Raw genomic sequence first — 18,127 nt, 5'->3', positions numbered from 1 at the left:
ATTGAATATAAACAATAATTGTTATTAATGAAATCGTTAACTAAATATTATAAAACTATATTTGATCCTGTATTAGGGAGGATAGTTAAATCGATAAATATATACATAAAAAGTAGGGAATTAAAACCGAAGCTAATATAATAAGTTTGCAATTATGGCTTTGATATATCCAGCTGAGTATGAATTTAACAGTGAATATAATACACGACGATAAGTCGATATGCTCAATGCTATAATACGTAAAGGGAACTTGCAGATATTTTCAAACATCTCGTATTTTAATAATGCTAGAAGTAGAGATGACAAATGGCCGTAAACATAAAGAAATCCTGAAACACTTTTTTGTTTCCAAAGTGAGCACGATGTAATATGTTTTAGCCGTAAGTTTTGGGAATCGGTATGCAAGCAGTTTCCACTACTTATCTTTGCATTCTACTTTCGAAGAAGCGCTTATAAAAAGTGGCGAAATATGAGATAAACAAATCGCCTTCAGTAAATTAGCATCTCCGTAGCGAAAATGGAAGAACCAACGCCATTATGCCCTTCGATGAGGGGAAAAAATGAACTTATTTAGGAACACCTTTCCATTTTGGAAAATGGGAAGGTGTTCCTGATAACTGAACACTCAGTGTATATACCATGGATTTTTTTTTATTTTTTATTTGAAGGTAATTTAGCAGATCTTATGCGGAGATATCGGAGGGGGGGGGGTCCAGAAATCGGTCACAGAATTCACACAGGTTACATAGAAGAGGTGTGTTAAAGATTCACAAGTGCATGGAAATCTGTATCATGATAAATACAATACTCAGCTGGTTAAGAATGAATTCAGTATATTGGGCGAAGGAGCTAATATTAGTCGTTGTATAGATGACTAGCATATAATTAGACATTAATATGTCATATAAATGTAAAGATCATAAGTCTAGAGACATTCTTGATCATACGCGTGAGACTGTATTGTCTCTACACTTATGATCAAGAATGGTATGGTTATTACAATTAGAAAACTATTGATATATTGTTATTCTTACTATTAATTGCTACTGCTAAAGTAAATTTTAAATGATAATATACCGATAAATAATTAACGGTATAACTAAAAAGCAACCAGCATTACATATATGGTTATTAAAGTTAATTACCATTATTCTTTCTTAATTACAGTCATTATGATGGTAGAATTGTAAAGATGAACATGCAAATAACCATTGATGAATATGTTGGCATTGTTATTAGGACTGTTTTTTGCTAGAAATGTTGGCCACTTAACATCAGGACTGTTAATAAATTGCTCAGTTTAACAGATAATGAGCATTATTGAGCACATTTGGTATTATTTCTCTACATAAATAAAAATAGAAATGATCGAATAAAGTATAATATAATAAAAATATGGACGTAAGAGGAAGAATGGAATGAGTGCTGATAAACACAAGACCACATTTAGCAATCACAGGAAAAGACATTCTCGAATAATACATCGTTTTAGTAGGACCACGTGACGTGGAGAAAGTCAGTATCAGGTATGTTTTTTGCCGAATAGTTTTAATCTCCAGCATTGATTTAAATGCTATGAATTTGTGCCTTTAGAGTTGAATTTTTCTCCAGATGTTCTGGTTTTATCCTCGAAAGCCATCTAACACATAGTGAAGTGTTAAGTTTACTTTAGTAGTGAGTATGAAGAGGTGATGGGATTTGTAAAGTTCATACCATTGTGACTATTCATGGACTACTATCTCCTAGTGCAAGGTTTCAAGTAAAAATAATAATAAATGTACTCCATATCGCTTTCACTATAATTACTGTACTAGCTTATTTTTCATTTTGTCCTTCGTTTGCTGACGATAAATAATTGAAAGCAAGTCCTTTCATTCGGTTATCTGGTTTCGCATTACTTTAATTTCATATAAATTAATTTAAATCAAAGTCTTTTGTTAGACCAAGTGTGCCAGTGTAGCTCAGTGGATGTGGCGCTTGCACACCACAGCGCTTGACCGCACGAAGGAAGACTTAGATTCGAGTCTAGTCACCGACTAGAGGAAATTTTTCTAAGCCTTTTTTCGACCCGTGTCCAAATTAATCGATCTCTAGCACGGGAAAGCGGGTTTTTCGCCCCGTAAACTCAAGAAAATCGACCGTAGAACCCACATTGTTTCAGACATTAAATATATTGTGCTAGGGTTAGGGACCACGAGATGGCGGCACTTGTTGAGCCATTCTCCTCCCTGCATACCGCTTGTTATCAAATTTTGATAACAATACCGTACACTTATTCATCTACTTAAGTTATAATTTTTATCGCTGCACTTTGAGTAACTGTACTCTCCTTAAACTAGATGAGTTCAAATTTTAATATATATATATATATATATATATATATATATATTTTATATATATATATATATATATATATATATATATATATATATATATATATATATATATATATATATATATATATATATATATATATATATATATATATATATATAAAATCAGCTAACTCCTTTTTATTCCCGTATATAGGGAGTAGGCGAGGCCTTTTAGCCCTATCTAACTTTGGAGACTGAGTGGGCAGTTCAGTCTCCACTGGTACCCAATCAGAGATAACTGGCCCAAGGCTATCACTAATTAAGTGGCACGCAGTGAAGAGAGACAGCTCAACAAGTGCCGCCATCTCGTGGTTCCTAACCCTAACACTCGTATTTAATGTCTGAAATAATGTGGGTTCTACGGTCGATTTTCTTGAGTTTCTCCCGGAAACTCAAGAAAATCCGCTTGTCCGTGGCAGAGATCGACTAACTCGGGAACCGGTCGAAAAAAGGCTTAGAAAAATTTCTTCTCGTCGCCGACTAGATTCGACACCAAGAAGTCTTCCTTCGTGCGGTCAAGCGCTGTGGTGTGCAAACGCCACATCAACTGAGCTACACAGGCATATATATATACTGTATATATCCGCGGGGTATCACTGTGGGCAAGGTGCATCCTGCCATGTAACGAGTCATGTGCATATAGCCAGTATAAATTGGAGGATTGTGATACTCCCAAGTCAGTGCAACTGTGTACTGGTGAAATAGGTGTGAGAAGAGAAACTTTTCACCTCTTTCAAACTGACCGTGTTTGAAAGAGGGTTGTGATAGGATGCCATTTTGCAGGCCTATCTGTTCAGCAAATTGTTGAAAAATTGGGGCATTCCAAGTGAACAGTCAGTGATAACATACTGAGATGGAAGCGCGGGGAGTCAACTGCAAGTGCTACCCGCAGCGGACCACTCAACGAACATTATCGCAGGATGCCACGAAGGATAATATGTAAAATCGTCATTCATAGGCCGACACGTTGAATGCGGAGTGTTCCGGGCATCAATTAGAACACGAATCTGAACCAAAACATTCGGAACTGAGGCTCACAATGGTACCTATCGGCGCGCGCGCGCACGCGCACACACACACACACACACACACACACACACACACACACACACACACACACACACACACACACACACACACACACACACACACACACACACACACACACACACACACACACACACACACACACATCCAAAGAACACTGGTAACCGTGATCAGAAATGAAATAGAGATGTTGTGAATCCTTTCTTTTAAGAAACATTTAAGATGAAATGTTGTGAATTTCATTCATCTTGAATAAGTTTTGAGATTTAGCAAAAACCGAAACCAGACTAACAAATTTGAATGAAGTTCTGTTATTTGCAGATATAGCAAAACAGTCATGCGTGTTTAAATGTGTTTTCATAGATTCGTGCTGCATGATTATTTTAAATGGCAAGCTGAAAAGTGGTTTGGTAAAATCATATATATCTGTGGATGAACATTAAAATAGACATCTATACATTTTCTATGTTCATACTTAAATCTTCATTACATACTTTTCATTATTTCTCTTAAAAATAAGAAGTTAAGTTTAGAAGTTTTAGCCAAGAAATCAATAAAAAAATGCACGTATATGAATTTTGTTTTATTTAAAATTTATATTTAAAAATTCAAAAAAAAAATTAAATTCATATGTCGTAATGTCAAACTTTTAATGAGGTTTAACATGTAATATGTGTTTTATACATCATATATTCCTATGAATATCACAGGTTTTTATGATATTCATTTCTGTGGATATCAATGTCATAATCATTTTTCATTTATTTCCTTTAAAACCTTATTTATAATATTATAAGTCATATAAGATTTACGTCAGATAAGAGCCTCCGTAGCTCAGTTAATATAGACGGAACCATTTAACCGGAAAGACTTGGGCTCGATTCCCGTCAGTGATGTGACGAACTTTTATCTGGTCCCTTTCGACGAAAGGTGAATTAGTTAGTCTCATACGGAGGTAAAGGGAGGAGTTCACCTGGAAACTCGGATTTTTCGTCGCTCAGAACAGACAAACCGGCCCCGTGAACGCACGCATCATCTACAGAGATAGAACACACCGAGAGGCTTAGGGCTAACCACCTTATCCTCGATTTACAATTGTGGTTAATAGTTGGAAAAAACCTTGACACCGTAGAAAGGTAGAAGAGGGAGGATTAAGTAACGTATATATGTGTGTGTTTAAGCCAAGAGTATTATCGGGTATATGGCATACTGTAATCATACTGCATTTTAAAATAAAGCACACAAAGAACACATTTTGCTATTTCTTTATTAGAAAAGTTATTTTGACTTCATGTTGCGTTGATCCATGGAAATATGGAAAAGTTTGTCTTTTCGCTTTCGTTTTTTTGATTTCGTTTTTCTTCGAGCTGCGTAAAAGCAAACCATTAGGGCACCTTCTATGAATTCGCATATAGCCAGTAGAGAAATTCCCAGCCAGATACCAACATATCCACCCATTAAGCTGAATACCTCTAGGGGCTGAAAAATGAACACAAATAAATATCCCAGAAAACTGAAAGAATAATAACTGTATTTTTAAATTTATTTAAAAAATGTTTTAGTAAACGCAAGTGTAATAATAGAATTTAGGACACACTCTAGATACATTCACGGAATTCAATCAGAATAGTGGATCCTGTCACGATCATAAGGATTCCGAATTGCGGAAGAGATGTCAATGGGGATGAGATCCGATGATCCGACTGTGGGAGCCAATCCATAAAGTCACTATAATAATTCCTGGAAAGCACCTGACATTATTTCTTAGGAATGATTTGATTGGAATTACGAAAAAAGTAACCTTAAGCAATAGGACCAGTGTATTATGTTAACTGTGAATGTCCGTTCATATAAGTCTAATTTCAGAATGAAAAACGCTTCTTCTTCTTCTTCTGGGGCTATGTATTATGTTAAATGAGTGTTTTCGCTTCCATATGTCTATTTTTCAGAATGATAAACACGCATTTCTGGAAAAAAGTTTTTCCAGAAATGGGACCAGTATATTATGTTAAATGGGTATGTTCATTCCCGTATATCTAGTTTGCAGAAAAACACACCTTTTTGGAAGGAAACCCTTCTTCGCCCAATGGAGATGTGCATTAGGTTAATTGCGTGTGTTTCTTTCCATATACCTAGTTTTCATAATGGAAAACGCTTTCCACGAAGAAACCCTACAATGTTTCGGACCAGTGTATTATGTTATTTGCAAGTGTTCGGTTCCATATGTCTAGATTTCCGAAAGAAAAATGCGCAGATTTGGGAAGAAACTCTTCTTGTAATTGGACCTTCTTCTTCCCCCATAGTCCTAAATGAACCGTTGAGTCATTCATGGCTGGTAGGTGATACTCTTTGCTAGCCTCCTCCAGTCGTCTCGGTCTCTTGTTCTTGATGTGTTGAGAAAGGGAGGAATTTGTCCATTTTTTGATGTTATCAGTCCATTTTAATCGAGGTCGGCCCCTAACCCTTGATCTCGGAACGATTCCTTCTAGGGTTTGCTTTGGAATGCCATTAGCCCTCTCCACATGTCCGAACCATTTCATCTGTCTTCTTCTGATGACTGTCAGAATATTTTCCCTTTTTCTCCCATCTATTGAGTCAATCAGTTTTCGGACATTTTCATTGGTTCCGTGAGCGGTATAGGGAATTCTCAAAAGTCTTCTGTAAGTTTTCAGTCTTCTGTGAGTAACTGGACCAGTGTATTATAATCACTGTTTTTTGTTCATTCCAATATATCTAGTTTGCTGAAGTGAAATACATGTATTTCTGGAAGGAAATTCTTCTTCGCCTACTGGGGATATATATTAGGTTATGATATGTGTTTGTTCCCATATATTCCCATATATATCTAGTCTTCAGAATATAAAAAAAAAAACAAAAAAAAAAAAAACGCATTTCTGGAGAATGGGATTAAATATTTTGTTAACTATATGAGTTTGTTCATATATATATACAGTATATATATCTAGATTTCAGAATGAAAACTCTTGTTCGTCTAATGGGCCAGTGTATGATGTTGAGTGTGTGTGTGTGTGAGCGTTGCCATATGTCTCTAGTTTAAAGAATGAAATCGACGTATTTCCGGAAGGGAACCCTTCTTCGCCAAATGGAATCAGTATATTATGCGAACTAAGTGTGTTTGTTATCATATGTCTAGTTTACAGAAAGAAAACACATTTATGGGGGGGAAAAAACATTTTTCGCCCAAATATTAACTGCACATTTTAGATATGTTCCAATATGGCTAATTTTCAGAATGTAGGAAGGCATTTCTGAAAGGAAAACGCCTCTTCGTCTAATCGAGATATCGTAATATGTTAACTGCGTCTGCTCTTTCCAATATGTTTGGTTTCCATAATGAAAAACATACATTTCTGGAAGGAAATACGGCTTCATCTAATGGGTTAGTGTAACGCATTTCGTGGAAAAAAAACTCTTCTTCGTGTAATGGAGGCCGATGTATAATGTTAACTACGTATGATTGTTCCCATATTTCCAGTTATTAGAATGAAAAACACATATTTCGGGAAGGCAGAGCTTCTTCATCTAATGGGGGACATTGTATTGTGTTACATGCGCGTGTTCGTTTCGATATGTTCCAGTTTTCAGAATGAATAACAGGTATTTCTGTAAGGAAATCCATCCTCAGCAAATGACGCCAGGGTGTCAAAATAAGTGCATATGTTCGTTCTCATATGGCTAGTGTTGAGAATGAAAGCACGGATTTCTGGATTGAAGACCTTTCTTCGCTTAATGAGACCAGTGTATTATGTTAAGTGCTTGTATTAATTTCAATCTATCTAGTTTTCAGAGTGAAAAGCACTTATTTCTGGAAGGAACATATTTTTTCACCTAACGGGGCCTTGTATTATGTCAATTGCGTGTGTTTGTACCCACATGTCTAGTTTTCAAAACGAAAACAAAACACGCATTTCTGAAAGGAAACTCTTCGTGGCCTAATGTGACCCAATGGTATTAGGTTAACTCCGTGTGTTCGTTCTCATGTGTCTAGTTTTCAGAAAGAAAAGCGCAATTCTGGACGGAAAACCTTCTTCGTCTAATAAATCCAGTGTATTATATTAACTGCGTATGATCTTTCGCATGTGCGTAGTTTTCTGAATGAAAATCGTGAATTTCTGGAAGGAAACCCTCTTCATCTTATGGGTCCTAGTATTATGTTAAGCGAGTTTGTACCCATATGGCTAATTTTCGAAATGAAATAAACGCAATTCTGAAAGGTAACCCTTCTTCGCCTAATGGGACTCGATTAACGAAGTGTATTCGTTGGCATGTGTACAGTTTTCAGAATGAAAACAATTCTTCACAGAAAGCGCCTCTTCTAATCGATCCACTGTATTATGTTAACTGAGTATGTTCTTTCATTTGTCTACTTTACAGAATTAAAAAAAAAGCACACATTTTTAGGAGGAAACTCTTCTTCCTGTTATGGAGCCAGCGTATTATGACAACTGCCGGTGTTCGTTCTCATATGACTAGTTTGAGAAAAAATAACAGGCATTTCTGTGAAGAAACCTTTCTTCGAATAATAGGGTTATATATTATGTTACCTGTGTAAAAGAAAAATCCTTCTTCGCCTAATGTAGCCATGAATTTTGTTAATTGCATGTCTTTGTTCCCATATGTCTAGTTTTCATGATGAGAAACAAGAATTTCTTGAAGGAATCCCTTCTTCGTGTTATAAGGTCGTGTATTAGGTTGACTGCTTTTATTGGTTTCATTACAGAACGGAAAATGCACATTTCTGAAAGGAACACACTTCTTTGTCTAATTATTTATTTATTCGAGTAAGGTTCCCCTCTTTCCTCAACCGTACCTTATGACTGGTTGAGCCCTCCAAATGAGGAATTAAGTATGTATTTTATGATTGTAGATCCGTATATGTTCACGGGCCGATTGGCCTGTTCTGAAGGACGAAACACCCGAGTTTTCCGAGTGTAAAAACTCTCAACATCAGTATGAGACCGGCTTATTTGCCTTTAGTTGAAAGAGACCAAATAAAGGTTACTCGTGTCATGGACAGGAATCGAACCCAGGTCTTTCCGACCCAGGTCTATACCGACTGAGCTACGGAGGCTCTCTTCGTCTAATAGGATCAGTGTATTATGGTAAGTAGTATGTTTGTTCACATATGTGTAATTTTGAGAAAGAAAAATGCAATTCTGGAAGAAACAAAACCTTCTTCGTCTAATCGGGATAATGTATTATATTATCAAGTGGGGTCTTTTCCATATATCTAGTTTTCAGAAAGAAGAAACAGATTTCTGCATAGGAACACTTTGTCTAATGGATTCCAGTGTCTTATTATATAGATTGAGTGTGTTCGTCACTATACGTCTAGATAGCAGAATGAAAAAGAAACATTTCTGTAAGGAAACCCTTCTTCATCCAATGGTGCCAATGTATTTTCTTAAGTACGTGTGTTCGTCCCCATATATCTAGTTTTCAGAAGAAATAAAAACATGCATTTTGTTAACTACATGTGTTGTCTCTAATATATCTAATTTACAAAAGGAAAAACACCAATTTCTGGAAGGGAAACCATTCTTCATCTAATCTTCCCATGTACTATGTTAAGTGCGTGTGTTTTTCCCATATGTCTAGTTTTCAGAATGCAAAACACGCATTTCCGGAAGGAAACACTTCATCTAATAGGGCCAGTGTATTATGTAGACTGCGTGTGTTTATAACAACACAAATAGTTTTCAGAATTTTGGGAAAACGGATTTTTGGAAGGAAAACCCTTTTTGTTCTATTAGTGTCAATAAATTATATTAACTGCATGTGTTCTTTCCTATATCTCTAGTTTTTAGAATAAACAACATATTTCTGGAAGGAGACCCTTCTTCGTCTAATACGGCCATTTATTATAGTAACTAGATATATGATCCCTTATATCTAGTTTTTTTTAATAAAAAATATCCATTCTTGGAGGGAGAAATCTTGCTCCTTAAATGGAACCTGTGTACTAAGTTAACTGCGTGTGTTTGTCCCAATATATAATAGAGTTTTCAGAATAAATAATAGGCATTTCTGGATGGAACCCTTCTTCGCTTAATAGGCCCATGTATTATGTTAACTGCGCGAGTTCTTTCCCATATATCTATATTCAGATTGAAAAACACGCAATTTTGGAAGGAATGCCTTGTTCCGGTAATGGAGCTTGTGTTTGTTATCATATACCTAGTTTTCAGAATTAATAACAGGCATTTCGTTTGACTTAATAGCTTAAATTCTAGTCAGCGTGATCATTGCCCATTATTGTACTTCAAATGCACTTAGAAAACTGAACGAGGGTGTCTACTGATGTTCCTTGTATCTGAGTCCCACTTTTTCAATATTGTAAACATGGTCTCATCACTTCATTGCGTGTAGGCAGCAAAATTCAGTTCCTCGTTTAATTTTTGCAATCCAAACACATAAATCTACTTCCGTGGAAAAACACGATCCGCTCATGATCTATACATGCTCAATGAACCGAACTATCAGGTTAGATAAAAGGCGCCGATCGTTCGGTTTTGAAAACTCGTCGATTCAGTCATTAAAAAAAAAAATGTTGGACCTACCGTTATAGTTAGTATACTAAAACGTTCCACATACAGTCGTGTTACAACATTTGAAAGCCAGCATACACTGTAAAAGACAGGTACACATCTCATACTCACTGGAGTTATTCTCGTGTTTCAGGCAGGAAGATGAGTGGCTGAACAGTAGGAATAACATATTACGCTCTCTCTCGAGAGTGGAATATGTTATTGTTTATTAAGTAATGTTACAGCAGCATCACATTCAACTTTCATGGAATTCTCCACACAAACTGATCAGTCAAAAGAAATTTTGAATCAAAAACACACATGTTCTGTGTGTGTTTAACACACATCCTTTATTCTGTCCACAATTACTGCTAGATCCCTCATCTCCTCCACCTCCTTGTTCAATGCATTTGTCACTTTGTTATAATAAGTAAGTAGATTGCTAAAACACGATCTTCCACTAGCAAATCCATACTGATCATCAAAGAGAATGCTGTTCTTTTTCAACCCAATTCCGAATCTTTGTCGGGACTAACTTCTCTAATACGTTAAACAGAACATCAGACACCCAAACTGGCCTGTAATTCCAAGCTGTAATCTTATCACCTCCCTTATGAAGTGAAATAATATTGTCCTCTTTTCACCTGCTTTGAAATTTTGCCAGTGCGATACTCATATTAAAATGGTACGTCAAAGATGTCGTTAGCTCATTGGAACATTCCCTCAAAACACATGGCTATATGTCATCACGCCTTCAGCCTTATTAACATCAGTTTTATTCCGTTCCTAATATACTTCCTGCTCAATCGCCATCAGTGCACTGTCCTCCCCTTCTTCCCTTTCCAGTGTTTAAGTTCTGCATGATTCATAACAATGAAATATCTTTATGAATTGCTCATTAAATACCTCAACTATATCTTCTGCAGTATGTATCATTCTACCATTTTCACCATCCAATATCAAAATAATACTCCCTTGAATTTTTTAGCGTCATTAGCTAACTGCTGCTCGTATTGTACTTTTATTACTCTTACCAAGCAACTAACATTCCTTGTCTGCTCTTTGTAGTTCTCAAGCAACTGGTTATTATCATCCATCTTATATCGCTTCCGTAATACCTTCTTCTTCTTCCAGATTGCATGCCTTAACTCTTCATTCATCAATTTCACGCCTGTCCAATTTAGCTTCCTGACTTTTGGAATGCATTAGAATTGATTTAACCAGATAGTGCTTGATTAGGACTCAAACAACATTGATTTCTTTTCCGTCCTTTGCTATGAAATTTCGTACTTGGAATGATGCACGCATGCATAAAGGTTACCGTAGGATTCTGCTACTCCCACACTCGCCAACCGATTAGAAAGGGATATATTGTGATTCTTCATTTCATACCACCGACTTCAAACTCTCCGAATACCAGTCACGATTCTTTACACTAATTTAGTCTACACACTTAATTGCTATGGTTAATCTTACCTTAAATGCAGCTATCTCTCCGCAGAAACTGACCATGCAATCATTTTACGGAGTATTCTTTCTACCGCTCTTCGAAGCCTTTAGACTCTCTAAAATCCTGGACGATCGTTTCGACATTCGCTTTTTCTCTACTTTCTCGTCTTAGATGGTAGCCTCAGATTTACATCGGATAATAATGTTCATAGCTGCCCTCGGGTGATGCAATCTTTCATGAATAACAAGAAACGGATAAGTCAATTTGTGACATCCTTTGGTAGCTATTTTCCTGCCTGGAAGTTTTCTTACGCATTTTTGTATACATACGTATCGGTGAATCTAGGATATATCGAGGTTTATCTTATATAGCAGAATAGACCATATGCGAAAATAATATACATATCAGCATGTTTCTTTCTAAAACATGGAGTATGCAAATATTTATTTGAACATAGCGTATATGTATTTCATCAAACAGGTATTTATCAAATTTCCGAATGCATTTATTCAATTTATTATCCAAATAAGCCATGTTCTTCATGTACCTGATATTTTGGTGAATGACGGTAGAATGTGCTTTCCATCGTAAGATAATATATTCGGGCACGGGCTAGGTTGTTTCTGAAAAAAAAAGTACATGACAATAAAATGTGTTGAAATGAATTTTATTTTAGGGAACCTGAATAAAATTCCTCCTTGCTTTACAATCGCTGCTTTAAGTTACAAACTCCAAATATCTGGGAAGTTAACCACAGGTTAACTTCCCAGATATTTGGGGTTTGTAACTTAAAGCATCGGTTGTAAATCAAAGAGGAATTTTATTCTGAGTAACAAGAAACGTTTACAAATATGATAATGTTATATTTAGGCATAATTGTTGATTCCAACGGAGGTTGAATATATTAATATTATTCAGTTTTTAACAGATGTGCTTTCATTTGTTAGTATAGTATAACTTTTCTTCGTAAAGTAAGGATTTAATTCAACAATTCGACTTATCTAAAAGAAGATATAATAGATTAAGCAAAATATGTAATAAATCTGTATAATTAACAAATTTTAAGTAATTGCCTTTTAAAAAATATCATCTAATCGTAGGGAAGTGGTGGGTTTTCCTAGTGTTTGAATAAGAGGCTGTTTGGTGGTGTTATTAATTGCAATCACATATCATTGTAAGAGGTACTTTCATTTAATTTACAAAGCTCATTGAAATACTCTACATTAAATACAATCTCAGATTTATTCTTGTGAGCGCCACTGTATCCTAAGCAACAATAGGATTTCTAGGGCGTATTGAATATATCTCACATTTTGGTTTTTTTTCTTCAGCTTATCAACGAAATATTCTATGCATTAGTTCGGCTGATTACTGCGTACCTAAAATTTGTTTATTGGCAGTTTACTTCTGGTTCCTTAACGTTTAATGGTTTTGTTTCATTTTTTGTTTGACAAAGTTAAAAGAAGCATTTTATTTAACATATTAAAAGAAAGACAAATACTAAATAATATTCTAAAAGCTATCATAAGTATATAAGAAAACAATCAAATAGAAATAAGATTAAATCATGAGCTATCATATACGAGAAAGATACACCAAGGAGTCCAACAGGAATGTTCCCTTTCAGCAACTCTTTTTAATATTTATCTAAATGAAATAATAATAAACTGGAATAAAAATTTCCATCAAGGTATTAAACTTTCTCCTACCGTGAACTTAAACACTCTCTCTTTTCCGATGACCAAATAATAATTACAAATTCCGAAGATAACTTACCGAAAGCTATTTTAGATCTAAATGAGATAGCCAAAGATTATGGTATGATAATATCAACAGAAAAATCAAAAACTATGGCCTTTAAAGGACAAGATCCAGCAAGAACTAAAATAGTAATAGATAACAAGATTTTAGAACAGATGAATTCATTTAACTACCTAGGATGTATGACTACATATGAAAATGAATAAGATATAAACGTAAAAATTTCAAAATATTTAAAAATAACAGGTGTAATTAACTCTGTATTTAAACCAAACCTAGCTCAAAAACAAACCAGAGTAAAAGTATACAATACATTAGCCCTACCAGTGTTATTGTATAGAAATGAAACCTGGACAATAAAAGAAAAAACAAACAAAGATTAATAACAGCTGAAATGAAGTTTATGAGAAAAACTGCAAAGTATACTCTATTTGATCACAAAAGAAACGAAAAAATTATGAAAGAATTAAACGAAGAACCAGTAATAGAAAAAAATAAAAAAATATAAACATAAATGGATGGAACACTTTCAAAGAATTCAGACTTAGAATTTTTTTTCCCAACTTCTCTCACTTCGTTCCTTAAAATAATGCAGAAATTCCTTAAAAATACAATTCTGTACTACCTAGAAATCTTTGGGCTAATGAACGACTGCCAGTATAAATTCATCGTTCTCAAATGCACATGGAATCTTCTGTCACAGTTCACTCATTCTTGAACAAACTACTGAAAAGTGGAGAAATTCAAGTGGTCGGTGCCCTTTCTCTTTCATTCTCTTTAAGGATGAGGTTTTCGTAAATACCTCTTATGCTGGCTCCATTCTTAGGGGTGTACGTTTTGCAGCTGCAGTCATATTTTTCTAATTAATTATCGCGGCTTTGTTCTAAGGGAGTACCACATTATTCCGTTCTGTATCCTATTATCTTCTTTCAGTGTATGGTTATTTCTATTTGACTTCCACTTCCCTCTAAAGTTTTTCTGAAAACCGTGCACTGCACTGCTTTTTTACTTATCAAATCCTGCATTACAGAAATAAACAAAACTTTGCAGAAAGCTAACTGAACAACTACATAATACCAGTCTTTAATTCAGTGAAAATTTGATAACCTTACTAACGTTCGTGCTCGTAAAACTCAATCCGATCATATTTTTGCAAAGACAACAACAATAAAAATTTCCTGTTTCCAAATTTATTTCAGAGATTTATATGTTCCTTGCTTATCATAATCAACATATCATTTTCTTTTCACCATTCAAGAAACTAAGTTTCCTCTTTTGCAAAGGCATTACTTCTGAACAGCTATTAACCCCTGTAGATATTGGAACCATGGAATACTTTTCTCATATGTAGAACAGAGTCCATGAAACCTTCTTAAAAAAAAGGAAAAGAAAAAACTTCACGCAGCACAGACGAGAACTATTAGGTTAATGCCTCACGCTTCAGCTACTATTAAATTATACTTATCTGTCTCTCGTTAATGAGCGAGCTAGTACACCTCACTCTCTCTCTCTCCCGCTCTTTATCTCTCACTTACTCATACACCAACACCCAACTAGCGTGGTAGCTTTCAACGCGATAGTGTTAACATACTATACTCTGAAACCCTTTGATGTTTGAATTTCTCACTATACATAAAAACCACAGCATCCACTTGATCTCGGCTAATATTTAGGGAGAACTCTGACGATCATGAAATTGGTCAGTTAACGCTTTAAACTAGATACGTTCGTAACAGCTAGCTAAAATTAAGAGATATTTCCCGTTCCACTTTTCAATATTTTTGCTAGAAGTTATTTAGCCATGGATCAGCAGTCAGCATGCAAACTCCACCGTTAGTGATAAGAAATTACTTAATTGACTGTGGACACGAAGTTATGCAAACTCCATAAAAATTTACTTAACGTAAATAGATGAAAATATGAGTGGAAAACAAATTTTAATGGTAGCATGAGACTGCAATTTTGTTTATTGGCGGCCTGAAAAAAGTAATGTTTGATGTCTATAGCAGGATTTGAGGACTGCTAACTCTTAGTGCACTCAAACGAACTAAATAAGCTATGAGTTTACAAACCTTTAAGGGGAGAGATTAACATAAAAAAAAATATAATTAGCATGAAGTAGTATACCATCATAATAAGAAAACTAGAGATTGGATTATTAGCGCAGCACTTTTTGCTGTGGGACTCCTTGGATACCATAAAAAATAAAATGTCTACAATAAACTGTGTTTTTGATATGTTGTATATAATTAACTTTCTTTCTCGCCAGTTTATTCATTCAGCATTGCACCTTTGAGATTTTCCTTGGAATTACAGAACGGTTGTCAAAATGTTTATCATTTTCATTAGGCATTTTAGGTCGTATTAACTTTCACAAATCGACAATAAGACGTTTTCATGAGTTTATTCGTTATAGTTTTTAATCTCAAAGAACTGCTGACTTTCTAGAACTGTACATACATTTATTTGCATTATTTGCGAGATTTGTTTTAAAATTCAGATAAACAAACAGAAACAAACAAACAAAAATTAAAAAAAAAACAGAAACCTATTTCCATTGCTAATAGTGCTACTATTACTACTACTACCACTACTACTACTAATAATAATAAAATTAAACATTATGAAATACTTACGTTATATGATCCCATGATTTCTTCTGCCATCTTCCCAATTCGGGAATTTGATTTATCTAGAAATAAATACGACCATATCATTACGAAATTAATTTGTAAGGGTTACTGATGTGGATATGTAAGTTATTGCTTCCACTTCTCTATGTTTGTTTTGGGACGATAACTGAAACCTTTCACGGAATTAATTTTTAATCTTCCAGTTCAATTACTAACATTTGTATAAAATTCCAAAGTGTAAAATTCACAAAGCATTTAACGAAGAATGCACTTATGAATCATAATACAGTTAATGACAAAGAAGATATATAAAACTTCATTGCTATTTCAAATAATAATCATATAAAACACACACACATATATATATATATATATATATATATATATATATATATATATATATATATATATATATATATATATATATATATATAACAAAATGATAACTATGAACTAAGAAGTATTCTTTAAAGAAACAATTTCATTACAAGTAATTTAATTTCATTAAAATGATACAAAGCAATCATAAAAGGTGCATTTCGCAATGGATTTTAAAGCGACATCATATCAGTTATCAACAACAATTGAACCAAAAATTTATCTGTTTTGAATGGGTGGGTCTTATTGAATTCTGAAATTTGAGAATTATATTAAAATCGATTTAAACAAACTGAGGTTACTCAGTTCTGAACGATCTGAAATGATAGAGTCAAATAATAGTAGTGTTCTAGCAAGGCAGAATTTCATGAAATTGGGCATTTAGAATCGGTACTAAAATTTGTGTGGTCACCTCAGTTTTGGTTTAAATCGTACAATATTAGGAAAATTATGCCAAACGATTCGAAACCATACAAAACTATAAGTAGTTCTTAGAGAGTAGCTTTTCAGTAGGAGTTAGCAGAGGATTTTCTCATGGAAAAGACGAAATCTACTGTCCTGGCATTAATTACACTAGTATGCTCACTTATGCTCCTGAGTATAATTTTAGTTCTATATTGAAAAAAACTAAATCACCTTTTTAAGCCAAAATAAATATTAAAAAATTACACTGAAATAATTATTGTATTATTATTATTATTAGGCGACTCCAAGGAGTCCTTACACTCATCGAGGGAGGCCATATAAACATCATGTCCATCACAACTATTCGACATTCACACAGCATCTATCATACTTTGCCTTGAACGCATTCACCGTCATAGCATCCACAACAGCCTCTGGCAGCTTATTTCACTCATTCACCACTCTAAAAGTAAAAAACCCAGCTCTAACAACCTTACTAACCATACTCTTTCCCAGCTCCCATGGCTGTCCCTTAGTCCTCCCACCACCAGTCCTGTTCTCAAAAATATCCTCTGAATTAATCCTATAGAAACCCTCCAGCAATTTGAATGTCTCAATCATATCTCCCCTTTTCCGCCTATCAACCAATTTCTGCAACCCACAAATCTTCAACCTGTTTTCATAAGGTTCATTCCATAGACCTGCTATCATCTTGGTAACTCGCCTCTGGATCCTCCCAACCTCCTACAAATCTGGGCACAGTAGTCGAGATGGGGTCTTATCAAGGCTCGATACAGCGGAACAATAACCTGCTTGGCTCTGCTTGTCAACGTATTCTTCAGCAACCAAGTGATTTGATGAGCTAATTTGGCCACTTTTGCAATGTGCCCCCCCCTAAACTTCAACTCCTTATCCACCAACACTCCTAAAACCCGTGCCTCATCAATTTCCTGGACTACAGTTCCACCAATGTGATATACTGCTGCTAATCTTTTCACCCCAAAATGCATAACCTTACATTTTGCCACATTAAATTGACATCCATTCTCCTTAGCCCAGAACTCAAATCTATCCAAATCATCCTGCAAAATTTTGACATCTTCTGCATTCACTATCGCCCTACCCAACTTTGCATCATCAGCGAACAAATGAACCGTTCCTCTCAGATCCTTCCCTATATCGTTACGGAACAAATTAAACAGCAGTGGTAAAGTTATGATAAACGTTTGTTTTAGGATAGCAATTTCTGTTATCTGAGCCCTTTTATGTCGACACTTATTTAACAATTTTAAATTTTATTACAAGACAATCACTACAAAAATATTTTTGCCAGTGCTATTGATTACAAACTGTTCCTATATTAAGCTCATTTGGTTAATGGTTACAAAATAATTCCGTTTAAGCGAGAATAAAAAGCGTCGACTTACTCAGTCAATTTACTAAAATCCATTATGAGTTTGGAATTATAAAATCACCTAGTTATAAAGTTTTTCTCTCGAAATATCTTGTCAAAATTGAGATTGCACTTAT

At 34.7% G+C, this 18,127-nt stretch overlaps 1 protein-coding gene across 1 annotated transcript in view; it reads right to left on the bottom strand.

Moving 5' to 3' along the window:
* Nucleotides 1–4,671: 4,671 nt before the first annotated feature.
* Nucleotides 4,672–18,127, bottom strand: part of LOC150095324 (acid-sensing ion channel 1-like) — a 72,655-nt gene continuing 59,199 nt past the window's right edge. The window contains exons 10-12 of the mRNA XM_090410650.1: nucleotides 15,818–15,873; nucleotides 11,968–12,043; nucleotides 4,672–4,901 (exon numbers count right to left, since the gene is read on the bottom strand). Of these exons, the coding sequence (XP_090266776.1) occupies nucleotides 4,701–4,901; nucleotides 11,968–12,043; nucleotides 15,818–15,873 (333 nt within the window). The 3' untranslated portion in view covers nucleotides 4,672–4,700. The remainder of the gene's footprint in view (nucleotides 4,902–11,967; nucleotides 12,044–15,817; nucleotides 15,874–18,127) is intronic.

This window comes from Typopeltis vanoorti, chromosome 20 (genome assembly GCF_054136105.1).
Source record: "Typopeltis vanoorti isolate ZY-2024b chromosome 20, IOZ_Tvanoo_1.0, whole genome shotgun sequence".
Classification (NCBI taxonomy): Eukaryota; Metazoa; Arthropoda; class Arachnida; order Uropygi; family Thelyphonidae; genus Typopeltis; species Typopeltis vanoorti.
The sequence above is the reverse complement of the archived record's forward strand: the minus strand, read 5'-3'. Positions and strand labels throughout refer to the sequence as shown.